Source organism: Rhagoletis zephyria, unplaced genomic scaffold, assembly GCF_001687245.7.
Source record: "Rhagoletis zephyria isolate East Lansing unplaced genomic scaffold, Rhagoletis_zephyria_1.1 Rzeph_scaffold_00740, whole genome shotgun sequence".
NCBI lineage: Eukaryota > Metazoa > Arthropoda > Insecta > Diptera > Tephritidae > Rhagoletis > Rhagoletis zephyria.
Window position 1 is genome coordinate 114974 of NW_016157824.1, and position 19698 is coordinate 134671.

Below are 19698 nucleotides of genomic sequence, written 5' to 3' on the forward strand. Positions count from 1 at the left end.
ATTTTCCAAAATTTTACTATAAACGTATTTCTTGGTAAAGAATTGTTGCAAGCATCAATTTTGAATAAATTAGCTTTAATATTTACTGATTTATCGAAGATTTTGTATTTCTCTAAATTACCGTTACATGGGATGTGGGTGTGGTTATTGTCCGATTTTTTAAATTTTCGGCCATTAAGTATGCCAGGNCTCTTTCATGTGACTTCTTTAATCTGATGTTGGAGAAGATAATAAGAGCGCAGAACTGAACTGCTCAGGAACAATGTATTACAAGGGCGTGCAATTGCTGCCTTATGCCGATGACATCGATATCATCGGTAACAAAAACCTCGAAGTCTGTTCTGCCTTTTCCAAGTTGGATAAGGAAGCAAAGCGAATGGTTCTGGAGGTAAACGGTGATAAGACGAAGTATCTCCCGTCAACAAACAAACAGTCAGCGCATTTGCGCCTTGGCACCCACGTCACAATTGACAGTTAAAATTTCGAGAAAGTAGAGAATTTCGTTTACTTGGGAGCCAGCATTAACACCGATAATAATGTTAGCATGGCAATCCAACGGAGCATCGTGCTTGCCAACAAGTGCTACTTTGGACTGAGTAGGCAATTCAGGAGTAAAGTCCTCTCTCTACGTACGAAAATCACACTCTATAAGTCACTCATCACGCCCGTGCTGGTATATGGCGCAGAAGCATGGACAATGACAACGTCCGATGAGGCGGCTCTTGGAGTGTTCGAGAGAAAGATTTTGCGGAAGATTTACGGGCCTTTACGTGTTGGCGACGGCGAGTACCACAGACGATAAAACGATGAGCTGTATGAGCTTTACAACGACATGGACATAGTGCAGCGAATTAAAATACAACGGCCATGTCGTTCGAATGGACACCGACGATCCAGCTCTGAAAGTATTCAACTCGGAACCCGCTGGTGGTAGCAGAGGAAGAGGAAGGCCCCCACTGAGATGGAAAGACCAGGTGGAGAAGGACTTGGCTTCACTTGGCATTTCCAATTGGCGCCAGTTGACACAGAAAAGAAACGACTGGCGTGCTTTGTTGAACTCGGCCAAAATCGCTTAGGCGGTTACAGCGCCAAATAAGAAGAAGAAAAAGAACTATATTAGATTTGGAATTTTTCATGTTGTACTGTATTCTACTTTTGATACCTATAGTGAGGGGCTTGATCAAAAGTAGGTTAGGTTCCCAAACAATTTTTCACGTAGTCCCCTTTCAAAACCTTACTGGTTTCTGTGGACCACTTGTTGCTAATTTCAAACATATCCTCAAAACTCATCATAAAATGTGAAGATTAGATCTATCGATGTAAATTTGCATGGCGGGTGAGTTCCAAAACTAAATTCGGGGTGGAAAAAATAAAAATAAAATATTTTCTTGTGTTCTATTTATTACAATAAAATAATGTGATTACACACTTACAAGTTAAAAAAAACAGGGCTCGTAAATCCACCAAAGTACTATCTCTCTCTGAGGAGTTATATCTTTTAAGAGCACTCCATAAACTCCTCACATGTTCAGCTCACTCATGTATTTGTATGTCATGTATTTGTAAAATAGTTTATTTGTGTTGATGCCATCATTTTTGTTCGCTCCAAATTTTAAAGTGATGCGAAAAATATTCATCACTCACATTTTTAAAACACAAAACTTAAAACAACAAAACCGCAAAGCTTTTTACGTCAAACTTTAAATTCAGAAACTGACAATAGAGAAAATACCGAATCTAGAAATATTGATGATAAACAACCAAGCAAGCAAGAAGCACAAGAAGTGTTCCACCGTCTCATCCTCTTCAAGGCAGGATGGTCAAATGGAGTTGTCATTTACGCCTATCACAGTCAGGTGTTTGTGTCACGTGAAGTGACCAGTCAGCAATCCAACATGTTGTCTGCAGTCCCGTCTGCTCAGTGAGAGCAAAAAACTAGATAGACCTTCTGAGATTGAAGGCAACATGAGTTTTGCCCACCTGCATCCCGTCGAGTCATTCCTGATGCTGGCTTCGATGGTCGAAGTGAGGAGTGCTATAACTGGTTGCGGATCGAGGAATGCCTGATCTAAGCCAACTGTGGCCGAATGGTGAGATGTCGCATTGCCAGCTACTCCCGAGGAATCTGACACCCAGAGTAAAGCAAGCTCGTTATGTTTATCAACATAATTTAATCGAGACTTGCATTGCCGAACTAGTTTGGAAGTACTTAGATAGAGGGCTGACCAATGCTTTAAGTGCAGCTTGGCTGTCACTGCAGATACGTAAACTCCTTCCCATCCACCTATTTTCCACCACGTAGTCCATGGCTTTGAGGATTGCAAATACCTCAGACTGGAAGACCGGAGCATATTCCCCAAGAGAAAGGTGAAGCTTATCCCCATTAACTTTGAAAAAGACCCAAGATCCTGACCCTGAGGCAGTTTTGGACCATCAGTGAAGATTCTACAATGTACGAGTGCGGGTTCAGTGCTGGAATTAAACCAGCATTCCCCCTCAGGGAACTCAACATTATAGAATCTCTTCAAAAAAGGCACTATCCTATAGCACTGAAAAGACACAAGTGCATAAATCTCTGCCACCAGCGATTTCCGCCTCGCCTCACTCAGTGTTATACCAACATCCGTTTCTTTTTAGTCTGCAGGTGGCCTTTAAGGCTTCCCCAATCATGAAGACACAAAGTGACGGTAAGCGCAGCAGTGCGTCAAGAGCACTATACATCACTCAAAAAAATTAAAGTTAAATAAAGACGCTATCAAGCAACCGTTTTGGTTCTTTACTATCGAAACCGGATTAATTTTCGTAGACCCCCACTTACAACTCGTGGACCCCATATTTTTTTTACGCCAACGAGGACCCCGATGGGGTCTCCCGTAGACCCCTGGGGGTCCACCTGGACCACTTTGGGAATCACTGGTTTAGCCGTTTGACCTATCATATAGAACCAAAGTGCTATTCTAATAAATGAAGTACATTTCTTTACCCATAATTAACTTTGATTATATGCGCGAGAAAAATACCAGCCAATACCAGCCAATACCAGCAATACCAATACAGTAATGCTGTGCCCACCAAACTTAGGGCCGGTTGTTCAATGTCTGATTAGCACAAATCGGAGGTAGAAGGTCTGGTTAAATACAACGACTGCTTTATCGATCACATGTTATACGCATGATGTCGAAATCGTCGATAATGATGTTTAACCGGCAAGTAGTGATAACCAAACATTGAACAACCGGCCCTTAATATGTTTCAAACTGCCCCTTGTACCGTTCTCAGTGTGTTTTTGGACGAAGAGTGCACTTCCCCGTGTCCGAAGTTTCTTAGGTCCGGTGTCAGCTAAATGTTTCCTATATATTTTTTTCTTCTAAGCATTACTAGGCATTCGTATTTCCGCTATACCTAGCTTTATGAGTAAGTTTGTTTTCTATTAAGTATTAACTTTTTTAGCATTTTTTCCTTGACGTGTGTTTTTGCAATATCAACTAAAAACTCTACCCCTATAGAGTTGAGAGATAGAGGCGTTGATGCGAAATGCAATTGCAGGGGTGCGAAATGTGAAAATGCAGAATTTTATCAACAACAAACAGCCGAAAATCTCACATCAGTTATTGCATTTGCTTATGGTTGGTTAAGAGTGAAATGTACTGAATGATGCGTGATTTTCGGCTGTGTTGCTGTTGATAAAATTTCGCAATTTCACATTTCGCACCGGCGCAAAGCATTTCGCATTAACGCCTGAATACCCCTCTAATATTTGTTGCGTTGTTTTTGATTTTTTCGCATTATAAGTGGTTTAGTATTGAAACCAACAATTGAGAAAGCTACAAATAGGTAAAACTCGGCCCTAAGCTTCGTGTTGCAAATGAAAATCTACTTAAATAACTTGGAAAAGCCTTTTGGCTATTTGTTGTTGTTTGAAATAACGTAAATATGCAGATATGTTTACATACACACATACATATGAAGGTACACATGTAATATTGAAGCAAGGAGTACTACAGTACATAAGCAACCGAACATATCAGTTGCTGGCCTTATAGTCACCGGTGAGTAAGGCAGAGATAGCTAGTCGATTGGGAGCAAAACACATTATGGCAACATCACATTTTACGCTTTACCAATGCGGATGGCGTTTTGTCTGGCGAAATTGCGCACGCGCAACCGACTTATAAAACGTGACCACGAAGCATTGTAAAAATGGGAATAAAAAGAAACAACAGCAACTTTTAAAGCCCTGTGAAAATCAATAAAATCAAGCCGCAGTATTCCGTACTTCTTCAATTCTACGGTCCATTTAATTTACAAGTAACTGTTTTCCATTTATAACTAAATGTAAATTTTCAATGTGCGTTTATAAAAGCAAGAAATTATAACAAACCACCCTGTCGGGAATTTCGTAGTCGACTGCTAATAAAATAGCCAACTTTTGGCCCACTTAATACGGCTAACTTTTAATTGGTTTCAAAGTCATGCAGAGTGCAACCGAAGAAATATGTATGTGTAAAATTTGTTTCACAGTTTTCGCTTTCAGCAAAAAGCGTATGTTCAAAAATAAAAAACTGAAAAAAATTTGGTGCGGCAAATGTTAAAGCTGTTGTTGATTGAATTATTTGTGCTGATTACGAATCTGTACACCCAGAAAAATAATCCTCATTTTTAAACAACACGATTCATGTTAGATTCACACGATCGGTTTTTACATGCAAAACAACAACAATTTCTGCAAATTACACGATGTTTCAAACATAACATTTACTTCGCAAAGTCAATTAGCCTTTGTGGTTCATTCAACTAAATTATACTGTTGATACAACATGAAAAAAGTGTTGAAAAAAGAACAACACAAACTATCCCGTTACTTGTGCTGCAAAACCATCGATAGTGGCACCTTTTTCGTTAATTTAACTAAATTATACTGTAATTACAACATGAAAAAAGTGTTGAAAAAAGAATAACACAAACTATCCCGTTATTAGTGCTGCAAAATTATCGATAGTGGCACCATCGACGATTTTCAATAGTTTTTATAGACAACCATCGATAATATCGATGCTTTATAATGGGGACACGTTAAATGGAAAAGGGTACACATATAAGATTTTATTTACGTACATTTATTATATTGAACATATTAAAAGCTAAGAAAATACAATAAAAAAAAAATTTTATCGGCAAAGAATCGGCCATCGATAGCCTTGGCCCAATCGATAACATCGATAGTCCCATCGATAATCNCTTCATATGCACAGCTAATGTTATTTAGTTATTTGTTTTTCTTTTGTTATTATAAAGGTTTATAAAAGCATATGTTCTTGTAATGAATTTATATTCAGGATTTAATCGGCAAAGAATCGGCCATCGATAGTGACTATAGCCTTGGCCCAATCGATAACATCGATGGTCCCATCGATAGTTTCGCAGCACTAGCCGCTGTGCTTGCTTCGATTTTCGCGAATTGTCAAACACGCATTCATTGCGCTGCTATTTATTGTGCTATTTATTTGTGCTTTTTAATGTGCTTATTTTTGTGAAAAGTTTAAATAAAGGAATAAAATGGACAGCGTTTTGAAGGAAACGAAGAAGAATGCGGTGATTTGTTTTTAATTGTTCCGAGCGGCGATGTGCTCACTTGCAGTGAAATTGAGACTCCTCTGCCGCAGACCGACGCCGCCGCAGCCCCGTGCAAAAACGCAAATTTAAAGGAAATATATTGTGGAAAAATGAGTTTCGATGAGGAAGTGTACAAAAGGTTGATAGGTAAAATTTTGAAAATGAACAAGTAAGAAAGTCTAAGTTCGGGTGGAGCCGAACATTAAATACCCGGCGCAAGTATTAAATATATGTTTTTTCACTTTTCCGAAAGCTACCGCTAGATGGTAAGCGTAAATTAGCGTCCTTAAATTTCGAAATATTGCAGTTTCAAGCATTTCTGAAATTTACCGTTATATGAAAAGTGGCCGTAATTTTGATCCGATTTAAATAATTTTCAACGTTTTGCTTTTATGTGGCAAGCACAATAAAAATACCGGTACAAATTGGTAGAACGGTTACCGATATACATATATGTGATCATATGTGGGCGGTGCCATGCCCAGTTTCCAAAATTTTACCATAAACGTATTCCTTGGTAAAGAATTGTTGCAAGCATCAATNTCTATATCTATCTCGATTCGTTTTGGCTGTTACAAACAACCGTTATGTGAACAAAATTAATATACCCTTGTGCACAAGTGCGCTCGGGTATAAAAATAGCTTATATGTATTGAGTTTTTGTGCACAAAAACATGCCCTGCAAGCCATATGGCTGAGCAGTTTCCCCTCAAATTTGAGTATAAATCAAGGTACATTGAACAGGTAGTATCAGTAGAGCAGCTGATTTGATTTATTTTCAAATTATTTGGTCTCGAAAATGTCAAATATTTTTAATTTTTTCTCACAAAAATTCTGAATTGTTAAAATCCATTTGCATGTGAAACCTTTTTCCATACAAAACAAGCGATTGAATAGCAGCTTTTGGCACGTTCGCCCAACTCAGCAGCACAACCGCTGATTACTGACCCTTGTAAAGGATGGATCAATGCTTCGAGAAGCAAACAAATTTACTAGGAAAGAAAATTGCATCAATTTTTATTTTTTCCAATTTCAATTTTTTATTTTTTATAATTTTTTATATTTCACATGACACGCTTTGATTTAGAAGAAAAAATTCAGAACAGTTTTTGACACTTTCGATACCAGAAGCAACAACAAAATACACGCAAATGTTGTTTTTGCTCTACTGATACTACCTGTTTAATGTGCCTTGGTATAAATATTTTTTTTTATAATTTTATAGATATTTCAAATTTCATTTTATGTTCCCGTTGCCGTTGCCGTTGACTTTGCATCATTATTTTTAAGGTATGTACATACATATGTAAATTACTTAATTTGTGCATTTAAATTGATTTTCTCGTTATTACAGATTTGCAACAATTAAAATTAAAATTACCATCGCCACCATCATCTTTAACGGCGTCACCAGCTGATATCGCAGTCATCATCAATCAACACCTCCTCCATCTGCTTTAATGCCACCACCAATATCGTACCATCACCTTCAACATCGGTACCGGAAGTATCGCCACCATCATCATTCAACACCGGCACCAGCAAAATCGCACCATCAACATTCCACGCCTCTACCAGCAAAATCACCTTCAACATCGCCACTATTACTTTAAGGCCACCACCAACATCACCTTCAACGCCGGCACCAGCAATAGTTGTGTTTTTTTACAAATTATCCAGTAACTTGCCAGCAACTCTCCAGTAACTTAATTTCTAAGAATTCGCTCTCATAGAAAAAAATTACAAAAAAGTACGTGAACGCTTTTCCAGTAATAATTTGCAAGTTTCATGAACAGCTGATTAATTGGTTGTTTATTCGCAGCATATTCCTAATAAAACAATATATTTTATATTTAAATATGTTTATTTTGTGAATTTCCACAATAAAAAGCCACAAACAGTTTCCTTATTAGTTTAAATTTCATCCAGCAACATGCGATCAGCTGTTTTTCGTACTGGCAAATTCTTACAAGTAAAAATTTATCCAGTAAAATCCAGTAAAAACTTGCAACTTCAGCTGTCATTTTTCGCTCTCTCAATTTCCCCTACTTTGCAAGTTTTTGCGTACGAAAACGCCAAAACATGAAAATTCGTAAAAACTTTTACTGGATTTTACTGGAAATGAGTAAAAAAACGCAACTAATAACGACACAATTCAAAATTCAAAAAATAAAAACTGTTACTACTGGTCCTCGTCTAATCCATTTCCAAGCTTTACTAAAGTAAGCAGTAAGGATTGCTAAAGTAAGTACTACATATTAGACATGGATTCGACATGGATTAGATATATGAGCCACTTAACAGTAGTAAGGGTTTTATTTTTTGAATTTTGAATTGTGTCGTTATTGCACAGGACCATCGATATGTACAAAGTATGTTATTTGTTTGTACATATGTACTATAAGAGTTTATAACGACAACAATAAGTAGTTTGTTTATTAGCACTGAGGACTTGTTAATGACAACAATGAGTACTTTATTCATTAGCACTGATGTGTTTATAAAAACGAAAATAAGCAGTTTGGTAGTTTCTAGAGCAGAGCAGATATAACTTTCATTAATCAAAGTTTTCAATCAGTAAGAAGAGGTAAAATATTACACCGACAAGGGGAAAGTGCTCAGTTTTATCCCATCGCCTGAACAAAGATGAGTATTTTAATAAGAACTTTTGTAATTAGTGATAATGATAAAATGAGCACTTATTTGATGCTCAGCTGTCTTGCAGGGTGCATTTGCACATATGTATACATGTACATACACATACTTTATGAAATGCTATTCGCTATTCGCTATTTGTATATTTGTGTATTTGTATAAATGCTATTTGTTAAACAAATGTAAATAAAACCATGTTAAAAAGTATTAAACCAATGAGCATTTTATTTATGGTAAAGCAGGGGGAGGGGACAGTGTTAAATTAAACATAAATTAGTGTTATTTTAATACGATTAAATGTAAGGTAAATTCAACAAATTTTTGGTGTTACTTTTACAGTTTTCATCGTGTTAATTAAACACGATCATCTATTGTTAATTTAACAATAATTCTTGTAAATTTAACCAAATCACTATGTTAAATGTCAGGTTTAATCAACAAATTTTTGGTGTTAATTCTACAGTTTTGATCGTGTTAGTTTAACACGATCATCCATTGTTAATTTAACTATAATCATTGTAAATTTAACCAAATTACAATGTTAAGTTTCAGGTAAAATCAACAACTTTTTCGTGTTAACTCAACAAGTTGTCAAACTAAACCTTGTCAATAGTATTAAATTTACAGTTTTACACGATGATTTACATTATACGACGTGTTGAATAAGATTAACCACGAAATTGGTAGATTTTTGGTTAATTTAACACGATTTTTTTTCTGAGTGTAAGTATAAAGTTTCCATCAGCTCCAAATTTTGAGAAAAACGAGGTCAAATTGTCAAAATCACGTTTTTGCAATATTTTAGAAGCTCTAGCAAAGAAACAGAAGGTGATAGAACCTTCCACTTAGTCTTAAATTAGAGCTAGAACTCTCGACTACTATCCCCGAAAATACCATGCTTAAGGAGGCTAAGCACAATGTGTATACCAAATTTGGTTGAGATCGGTCAAGTAGTTTTTGAGACACGCATATATCATATAAGTGGGCGGTGCCACCCCCATTTTCCTAAAATTTCTTGAAACACCAATTTATTGCTGAAGAGCGATTGTATATATCAATTTTGAATAAATATTGATGCATTCCTTAGCCACACTGCTCAAAAAATCTGAAATTCCGGTACATACACGCATTTAAGAAAAGTCGCATAACTTCGGCAATTCTTATTTATGCGATTGCAATAAATGAGGTAGCAGTTTATTTGAAAATAGATTTAATTTTAGATAGCACTACACATTTGGAATACATGTGGAAATAAGTGACGGTCAAAACTTAAAAAAATAAGAAAAAATTTGTTTTTTTTTTTAATTCGCCCAATGAAAAATCCGACAATCACAACATATTCGATCTTTAAAATTGAATTAAAACTATTCATTCAAAAACTGATAAATCTATAAAACCGTACTTTATGACCTAAAATGACAAGTCGCGACCTCTAAATGATTTTTGAAAAATCTATAAGAATAGCCAATAATATTTCTCATAAAAGGAAGGAAATTAGGGGTAGGGTCTTGAAATTAAAAAAAAATATTTCGATGGGCAGCCTAATGTACATATATTAGGGGAATTTGCTCTTCTGTGTATTCGCTGTATGTTGTGTAACTGTAACTGCATGAGCGTGTGATTTGTTGTTGATAGCGGTACATCAAATACACATGCAACGACAACCACACCCTCGTCCAGTTAGGTCGGTGTTATGCAGAAATTTTGTTTGGCAAACTGCGTGCAATTGTTGTTGCAGCAAACTCGGAGAGAGCGAGTTTGGCGACTCTCACAGCAAACTAATTTTGTTTGGTCAAACTGCAGCAAATTCGGTGTTGTCATATACAAAAATTTTAAATTTTGCGCGTTATGTACATCTGAAATTCTCATTTCGTGTTGCCAATAGCCATGAAAACCATAATGAACGTGCAACCCTGTGCCAAACTCGACATAACCACCTCCGAGCAAACTAAGCTGCCGCCATTTAATTTGGCAAACAAAAGTTTGTCTGCATAACACCGACCTTACACTTAAGGCGGGTTCACCGTTCGTGTCCGGACAACTTTTTATTTGCTCTCAAAACGGTACGGTTCACCGTTCAGTTCGGCACATTTTATTTTGTTTTGAAGCCAGCAGCTGATTATATTGTTGCCTAAATACGATTTTGAGGGCAAATAACACACGCGATTCGCTGCAAATGCGTATAAAGGAGAATGCGGCAACCCGAATCATCAATTCGTTCGGACAGAAAATCAATATTAATTTGATTCGAGTAAAGGCGGATTCTTCGTTCGTGTCCGGACACTTTTTGTTAGTAATTTTGCGCGTCCCTTCCCAACTTGTCTCACTGAGAGCACGACAAAAATGTTCTGAACACTCTTTGTTCGAATCAAATTGATTTTGATTTTCTGCCCGAACGACTTGAGGATTCGGGTTGCTGCTTTCTCTTTTATATGTATTTGGAGCGAATTGCATATGTTATTTGCCCTCAAAATCGTATGTAGGCAACAATATCATCAGCTGTTTGCTTCAAAACAAAATAAAATGTGCCGAACTGAACGGTGAACCGTACTTCAGCACCCTCTCCGGCAAAAATGTTTTGAGAGCAATTAAAAAGTTGTCCGGACACGACGGTGAACCCGCCTTTAAGAGTGTTCAGCACATTTTTGTCGCGCTCTCAGTGAGACAAAGTGGGAAAGGAACGCGTACAATTACTAACAAAAAATGCCGGACACGAACGGTGAATCCGCCTTTACGCAGGATACAACGAATACAGAGAAGGGCTTCCACTATTGTCATTGCATTTTTTTATTGAAAGCGAGAAGACGTGGATTTAAGTTATGTTATTTAAATAATGTAGCCGTAAATATACTTAACAGCACATCTTTAGTGGTTTTTATATATGCTAACTAAATGGTTGTCATGTAGGTAATAGTTAATGTAAAATAAGTATAAAAACTAAGAGTACCAAAAACATTATATTAATAAGCACACTACAAGTTAACTTATCTATATACATATAAGTAGTCCACTTGCAAAGTGCGCTATGTAAATTTTTTTAGATTTTTAGGTTTTGGAGGATTACGTACCAGTATTTATAGTAGTTTCATGTCCACTAACAACACAGTGCAAAATCTTTTTATATTCTGAATTAAATAGCATCAAATGTTAACTCTTCTTCCAAAAGTCGCTATCACACTTATTTATAAACTTTCAAAACTATACATCTTCTGATGAACTTAGAAAACTGCTTTAGGTCGTATAGACTGTTAATGTTATCTTATGTCAAGTTATGTTATGTTACAATTTTATAAGGCTCTTATTTATCCAAATTTTCAGGTAATAATAAAAAAGATTCAATTTAAATGTTACTTGTTGTCGTAGTCGTTTTTTCAAATTTATGGCTTTCTATTATAAAATCACATAACGCTGTTTGCAAGTGGACGACTCATACATATATAATACGCGAAGGGATTTTTTTGTGCAGCATAAAAGATCTGTATCGTTCGCCCGATTTTCAAAAATGAGATGTCAAATTAAAGCGCTTGGTCTGCAGATGTGTAGTAAGATTTTACTTTTTCGAAAAGAGTTGCCACCTGAAAAAAATTGCATTCAAATAATTTAATAATCAATCCCATCAGATCCACGTCGTTCATTCGATTTTCAAAAGTGAGGTGTCAAATCAAGGGGCTCTGACTTTAGGTGTGCAATAAGGTTTAACATTTTCGAAAAGAGTTGCCACCTTTTAAAAACTTAAGTTCAAAATAATACGCGAAGGCATTTTTCGTTCCGCATAAAAGATCTGCACATTTCGTTCGATTTCAAATTAAAGCGCTTGGCCTGTAGATGTGCAAACTGGTTTTATTTTTTCGAAAGGAGTTGCCACCTGATAAAAAATTGCATTCAAATAATTTAATAATCAATGCCATCAGATCCACACCGATCGTTCGATTTTCAAAAGTGAGGTACCAAATTAAAGGGCTTAGGGTGTGGATGTTCAAGAACGTTTTACTTTTTCGAAAAAAGTTGCCACCTGTTAGAAATTAAGCTCAAATTAATTAAAAAGTTAAATCAATTATTAAATATGGGTATCAATCGAAATGGTTTTGAAAAGGCTTTATAACTTAACTACGTACAGGAGGGTTGCCACATATTAAAAAAATGTAATTCAATTTTAATTGAAGGAATTTGGTTAGTGAACAAGTAATCGCTATATGGGTGTCATACAAAAGAGGTTTAAGAAGGTAGTAGTTTAAAAATATTTTGAATAGGGTTGCCACCAATATGAAATATTAACGATGGATGTCAAATGAAAGAGCTTCAAGAAATACTTAGTTTGACAATTTAGAACATTTTTGATGTGTTTGAGGGTTGCCCCAGTTTAAAGGGCTAAACTAAAATTATTTCATAAGTTAAATGAGTTACTAACCGATGGTTATCAATGGAAAAGTGTTTAAAATCCTTTATTTAAGAACTAAATTGAGGACGATTGCCACGTGTTTAAGAATAAATTCCCACTTAATTCATCACTTACATGAAATATTTATAACAATGTCAGACGAAAAATATTTAAGGAAATTTTAGTTTGAAATTAATTTTTAAGACGATTGCCGCCTGTTTTGAAAGTGGTATTTCGTTTAATTATACATAAGTTACATGAAATTTTAAAATAGGGTTAACAAAAGAACGAGTGTTAAGAAATCTTTAAGCTGAACATTTGGTTTTTTTATTGTTGAAAAAATTAAGCTCAAATTATTTAATAAGTTAAATGGATTGTCAAAATATTGGTATCAATCGAAATGGGTTTGAAAATAATTTATTTCTAAACTGTATTTAGGAGAGTTGCCATGTGCTTCCAAAATTAAATTCAACTTAATTCATCAGTTAATTGAAATATGTATAAAATTTTAGTTTGAAAATACTTTTAAAGGGGTTGCCACCTTTTTGAATGGTCGAATTTGTTTTACTTATACGAAAGATAAATGAAATATCGAAATATTAGTGTCAAACGAAAGAGTTTTAAGAAAATTATAGGCTGATAATATGATAATATTTTTAACCGATTTCCAAAAAAGGAGGAGGTTATCAGTTCGTCGGAATATTTTTTTTTTTTTTTTATGTATGTTACCGCATAACTTTGGACCACGTCACCCGATTTCGATAATAATTTGCATCGGAAAGGTAGTGTCTCAGAGGTGGTCCCATACTAATCTGGTTAAGATCCGATCAGTGGATCATGAGATATATATATATATATTTTTTTTTTATATGAGAGTTGAAGTCGGTTTTATTTTGCTAAAAATTACTTGTTACCTCCCTTTTATTAATATTGACGCGCCTAAAAGATGCAGCGATTTCTATTCTCAATTTACATACCTGATGGCAGTACGAACGGAAATTATAATAGCGAGGTTTTAGTTTTTAACCGACTTCCAAAAAAGGAGGAGGTTATCAGTTCTTCGGAATATTTTTTTTTTATTTTTATTTTTATTTTTTTTTTTTTTTTTTTTTTTATGTATGTTACCGCATAACTTTGGACCACGTCAACCGATTTCGATAATTCTTTTTGCATCTGAAAGGTAGTGTCTCAGAGGTGGTCCCATTTTGGTTAAGATCCGATCAGTGGATCATGAGATATATATATATATATATTTTTTTTATATGAGAGTTGAAGTCGGTTTTTTTATTGCTAAAAATTACTAGTTTATAAAAAGTTTATAAAAAAAATTATCGAAATCGGTTGACGTGGTCCAAAGTTATGCGGTAACATACATAAAAAAAAAAAAAAGATTCCGACGAACTGATAACTTCCTCCTTTTTTGGAAGTCGGTTAAAAATGCGATGCAAAACGAACTATTATGCAAGCTTACATGTCGTCCCGCTTCCCGTATCGTCCCGTAATGCTTGTTTGTTGCAATATTTTGTTACCCAAGTTTCAAAACTCGTTTTTTCTGACAAAAAGCCAAAAACTGGGTTGTTGATGAATTAATTCGAAAATATAAATCAGTTAGAATGGAGAAACCAGTTAAATCATGTGAAAAAGGCCGAACTCTAGTGAACGCTTCTATTGAAGAGCGCGCTCACCAGGATATTTGATAATTCCGATAATTCGGAAATGCTTCTTTTCATAATGAAAAATATAAAAAATTTTAACTTTAAAAATTCATGATTTTCAACTATTTTGTTTAAAACTTTTTTCCCTGGACGCATATGGTTTTCTAAATTTTCAAATGCAACGCGCAAGTACTTAGAGTTATCATATTTGAATAAAATTTTGCACAGCTTATTTTCTGACCAAAATACATATTTTTCATCAGTTCAGTTTTCTCGGAAAACTGTATATTTAAAAAAAAAAGTTGAAATAACGAACCGTCTAGTGTATACATATGTATATGTATATGCTCGATGAAATTACTAAGATAAAAGTTCGCATTACAAAAAAAACGTGACAACCCTCATGAAAAATATTTTTGGATTTAAATTCACAAAAATACCTTTCATTTGATATCCATATTAAATTGTTTTAGTTAAAAAATAGGTGGCAACCCATTCAAAAATATTTCTGAATTGGGGTTTTTTTTTTAAATACTTTCCGTTTGATACCCAAGATGTTATTTTATTTGTAACAAATTGAAAATACAAAATGCAAACCGTTATCTAAATACAAAATCTCATTAAAATCGTTACAGCAGTTTCCGAGAAACCTATGGATATACATATACATATGTACAAGAAATGCTCGTTTAAAGTAATAAGAGTAAGGGGCAAGAGTTCCCGCAAATATTCTGTGGAGTCTGAGCATGGGGCCCTTTGAGAACTCCGGGCCCGGGCTCGACCCATTAAATGAATGATAGTTACGCGTACAAAAAGTGCACTGAAACTTCGCACTTTACTCTTGAGGGTGGGAAGAAGATAAAATTTTTAGTGTAAAGTTCTTATTCAACATATATGGAGGATATTTTAGCTTTTTATGGAAATTAATCCATCTATATTTATTTGCAGTTTGCTTTTTTTGGATGCAGTTCACTAATTCTGATTAACGTACCATCTCATCCAGGCTCTTTAGATCGTTGGTGATAATTTGTGGTTGCGGACCGTACATAAGCATGGGACTATCATCGTCATCATCCTCATTTTCTGAATCGGTGTCGAACATATCGGTCTCTGTGGCGACACTGTCGGTATTGATGCCGATCTCAGTTTGTGTTCCAGTCGCATCAGCATTATCTGTCTGTGTGCCACACCCAATTCCGTTTGCTTTGTTGTCGGCGGCGATTTCTCGATCGATTTGCCGCTCCATCTGCACCAGCATGGGCGCGAGCATACCTGTAAATACGATGCAATTGCATATTAAACTTACTTGCATCTGTATATGAAGGCAAGTAAAATTGCATAGAAGTATGCGAAACTAATGTGCTAATTATGAAAAGAACTGTACGCAAACATTTTCATACTATAGCCGAATTGCGTTTGAAACTTACCAAACTTTGCGCCTCGCCGCGCCACCTCAAGTAGACAGAGTATCACATGTTTCTCGTTTTTTCGCATAATCAAATCGTCAGTTTCGAATAGTAGGCACTCGATTATTTTAAGGCTTTTCCTAAAAAAGAAATAAAGAGGTAATAATATAATGCCAAAAGGGGCGGAAGGCAAAAATAAAGTAAAACTATTTATTTCTTTAAACACCGAATTTTACAAACGATGTCATTGAGGTAGGATATCTACATACATACATATTTTTTCCTAGCCATATATGTATATCTACATATCGTTACCTCAATTCACAAAGGCCCTAAACAACAATATTTTATTTATTTTATAGCAGAAGCAAAAAACATTATAAAAAGAATATCATGAGCAGGTAGCGCTTTTTAAAAAGTTGCATCTAACTGCATTGTTTTTGGTTCTAATACCTTAAACTTTATATTTGTTTTTGTTATTTTTTTGGCCTTATAACAATTATATTCAACAATTTATATTGAGCTCGAGGCCGTTTTTTAAATGAAAATTTATTGTGGAAAAGCAAAAATAATTTGAAAAAATGGTAGAAGTGATAGCTATTTCGGAAATCACCACATTTCCTCATCAGACTTCTTTCAGTAGGATTCGAACCGACGATCCCACTGACTCAGCCAGTTGCCTATGCACCGTGCTAAGTACGCCTTGTAAATTATCGTTTGCTTTTTTCCACTATTTTCATTTTTGTTATGCCAACACAATCAAGCGCAGCTATTCCGCTGCAATTCACTTGATCATGTGGTTGTTGGTATTGTTGGTTTTTGCTAATAATTCTATTTTTAGAATGTTTAACTTTTAGGTGTGCTCGTCCTTAAGTTATTTGTTTTTGTTATTTTTTTGGCCTTATAACAATTATATTCAACAATTTATATTGAGCTCGAGGCCGTTTTAGAATTATTAGCAAAAACCAACAATACCAACTTGTCTGTACTTGTACTGTCTTTCCATTGGAATTATAAAATCTATTGTATTTTAAGGCTTGCGCCAAAATATTTCGGAAAAATATTAAGATTTACATGACCGACTGGACCGATTTGAAAATACCTCAAAATTGAGTTTTCATGAATAAAAATAGTTTTTTTAAAGTATTTTTTGAAAAAAAAAATTACCACAGATGACAAAACAGTATAAGCCTAAAAAATATACTTAACAACAAATACTTAAAAAAATTTTAATCGGAATCATAATAATGAGATTTTTGATGCTGTTTTTGAACTATTTTCAAATGTTGGTTTAAGAAAAACTTGAATAACTTTGCCTTGAATAACTATACCCATTTAGACTTATGAGGAAAGGTATTTTTTTTATTTCTTTGCAAATAAACTCATTGATGTCCCAATTTTTTCATCTTGGAATGACGCTAGTTCATCTTACCTTTGTTTTTCATACTTTTCCAATGATACCTCATAAGTCTAAATCGGTACACTTTTCGCTGAGTTATTCAAGTTTTTCTTAAACCTGTCTTTGGAAAATGTTAAAAACAGCATCAAAAATCTCATTATTATGATTCCGTTGAAAAAAAAAATTTATATTTCTATGCAGATTTTTTAAGTTTAAACTGTTTGTCATCTGAGGCGATTTTTGTTACAGTACTTTAAGAAACTATTTTTATTCATAAAAACTCCATTTTTGGAGGTATTTTCAAATCGGTCTATTTTGGCGGAAGACTTCAAATATAATAAATCACGGCGGAAAAAACGCATCTTTTTTTGGTGATGCAGTCCAATGTAAATACACATGTATCTTGAGATACGAATAGTATTGTACAAAAATTGAGCCGTTTATTTTGAAAGTGGTATAAGTCACTTTACAACTCTTTTGCTTAAATAGCTGGTTGCTTGTATCTGAACGCGCCGGTTATTCGTTATTCGTTAAAGGAAAAAGCTTTTGTCATTAGTTTATGATGATAGAACGATTGATAGATGCATTCGGTTACAAGTAACCGGCCATTTAAGCACAAGAAATATGAAGTGACTTATACCACTTGGTGGGTCAAAATGATTGCTACTAAAGCCTATACTTGAAGTTATTATAGAAACTTGTTTTTGATTTTTGAACACTTATGTATGTATTAGGGATGTGCGATTAATCGGTTAAAAAGTTTTTAATTTAATCATAATCCTGGTTAATCAAAAAACGTCATTAATCAGGTTCTGATTAATCAGATCCTGAGTAATTACTACTTACTTACAAAAAAATTAATAGGAATCTGAGTAACTTGTCTCATATCTTTCGAGTTTGTTTTCAAAGCAAATGAATTTATTTTATAATATATAGCAAGATTTTTCTATGTATGTATGTACATATGTATATGACTTAACTCGGGGTGAAATGGGGTTACTCAATTCCTACTTATTCTTTCGCGTTTGAGCACCCTGGGAAACGCGAGCAACCCATGTAAGAGATGCGGCGATGATTCCATGAGGGGCACTGGGTCACGGCAAAAAGAGGAGGAGCTTAGCTTGGGCTCTCCGCCGTAATCGGTTCAGAGGTCCCATGAAATATCCAGCGTCTGTTCACCAGGAGGTGCGGCTACAAGCGGATGTCTGTCTTGGAGCAAGCGGCTCGTTATATAAATGTGTCTTCAAAAATTGCTCCAGTGTTTCGTTGTGTGTTGGGTTTGGGACCTGTCACGTAAAACTAAATTCTAATGAAAAGGTTCAGAAAGCCTCGGATGATACCTTCTTCTTTTGGTGACGACCACGGCAACCGTTTAAAGGATTAGAATTTAAGGGCATGCACCTGGAATGTTCTAAGACTTAATGAGAAAGGTGACTCTGCCCGGTTGGTTGATGTCCTCGGGAAGACTAAATCTGATATCACTGCCATTCTAGAACTGTGATGGAGGGGCAAGGAAAAAACAAGTGAGCCTAACAACGTCTACTACAGCGGTCATGTGAAGGAGCTGATAACACAGATAGACTTCGTCACCGAGTATTTGCAATATCAAATGCAAAAGATGGTGATAGATTTAGATGTAGTAATTTTGCAGCTTTGCATATCATTTTTTGTGTGTGTTTTCTTGTTGTGTTATTGCACGGATCGTAAAACTTTGCAAAACGGTGTACGGACTTAGAGAATTCCCCTAATATTTTCACTTACCTGCACCAGGTTATAAAATTGGACACATTGTCGCGTGCAAAGAATGTTCCGCTCTTGGCAGCTGGCAAATAATACACATTGCCCATGGCGAGAATGGGACCGGCCAGGCCGGATGTCATTGAACGTGTCATCGACTTGTTACGAGCCTGCCGGCGCGCTAAGTAATCCTCAGCCGCTTGACGTACGTAGTTCGCATGCTGTAAATAATAAAAAAATAATGTTACAATTACATAAATATTAATAAAAATGTGAAAAACTAGAGGTATAAAAATTAGGCGTAGGGTAGCTGAATTAAATTTACTAATAAAATCAAGTTTTAATGCACATTTCTGAACTACTGTAAATAAATTAAAGCATCGAAAATTATAAGTATGTATGTATATTTGTATGCAAATTACTAGTAGTTCTAATATGTACACATGTACATAGGTAATATAAACTCATTAGTGCAATAAATAACTTATGTATGCACTTTTTTTTGAAACCATTGCGTAAATGTGTTTAAAACCAAAAATACCAAAGAATGTGCATATGCCTTCCGAATGCCGCATTTTTGGGTTGACGCGTCGTGTCGCTCTGCAAATAAAATCACTTTCTAGTGCATACGCATCTAAGTATGTACTACGGAAAATGCGCATATTTCGATTTAAANCTTTTTTTTGAAACCATTGCGTAAATGTGTTTAAAACCAAAAATACCAAAGAATGTGCATATGCCTTCCGAATGCCGCATTTTTGGGTTGACGCGTCGTGTCGCTCTGCAAATAAAATCACTTTCTAGTGCATACGCATCTAAGTATGTACTACGGAAAATGCGCATATTTCGATTTAA

The 19698-nt window shown here is 35.1% G+C and overlaps 1 protein-coding gene across 1 annotated transcript in view; it reads right to left on the bottom strand.

The window, feature by feature from the left end:
- pigs (GAS2-like protein pickled eggs) overlaps positions 1-19069 on the bottom strand; it is a 116429-nt gene extending 97360 nt beyond the window's left edge. The window contains exons 1-3 of the mRNA XM_017613955.1: positions 18868-19069; positions 15729-15847; positions 15293-15573 (exon numbers count right to left, since the gene is read on the bottom strand). Coding sequence (XP_017469444.1) covers positions 15293-15573; positions 15729-15847; positions 18868-18998 — 531 coding nt within the window. The 5' untranslated portion in view covers positions 18999-19069. The remainder of the gene's footprint in view (positions 1-15292; positions 15574-15728; positions 15848-18867) is intronic.
- Positions 19070-19698: the final 629 nt, after the last annotated feature.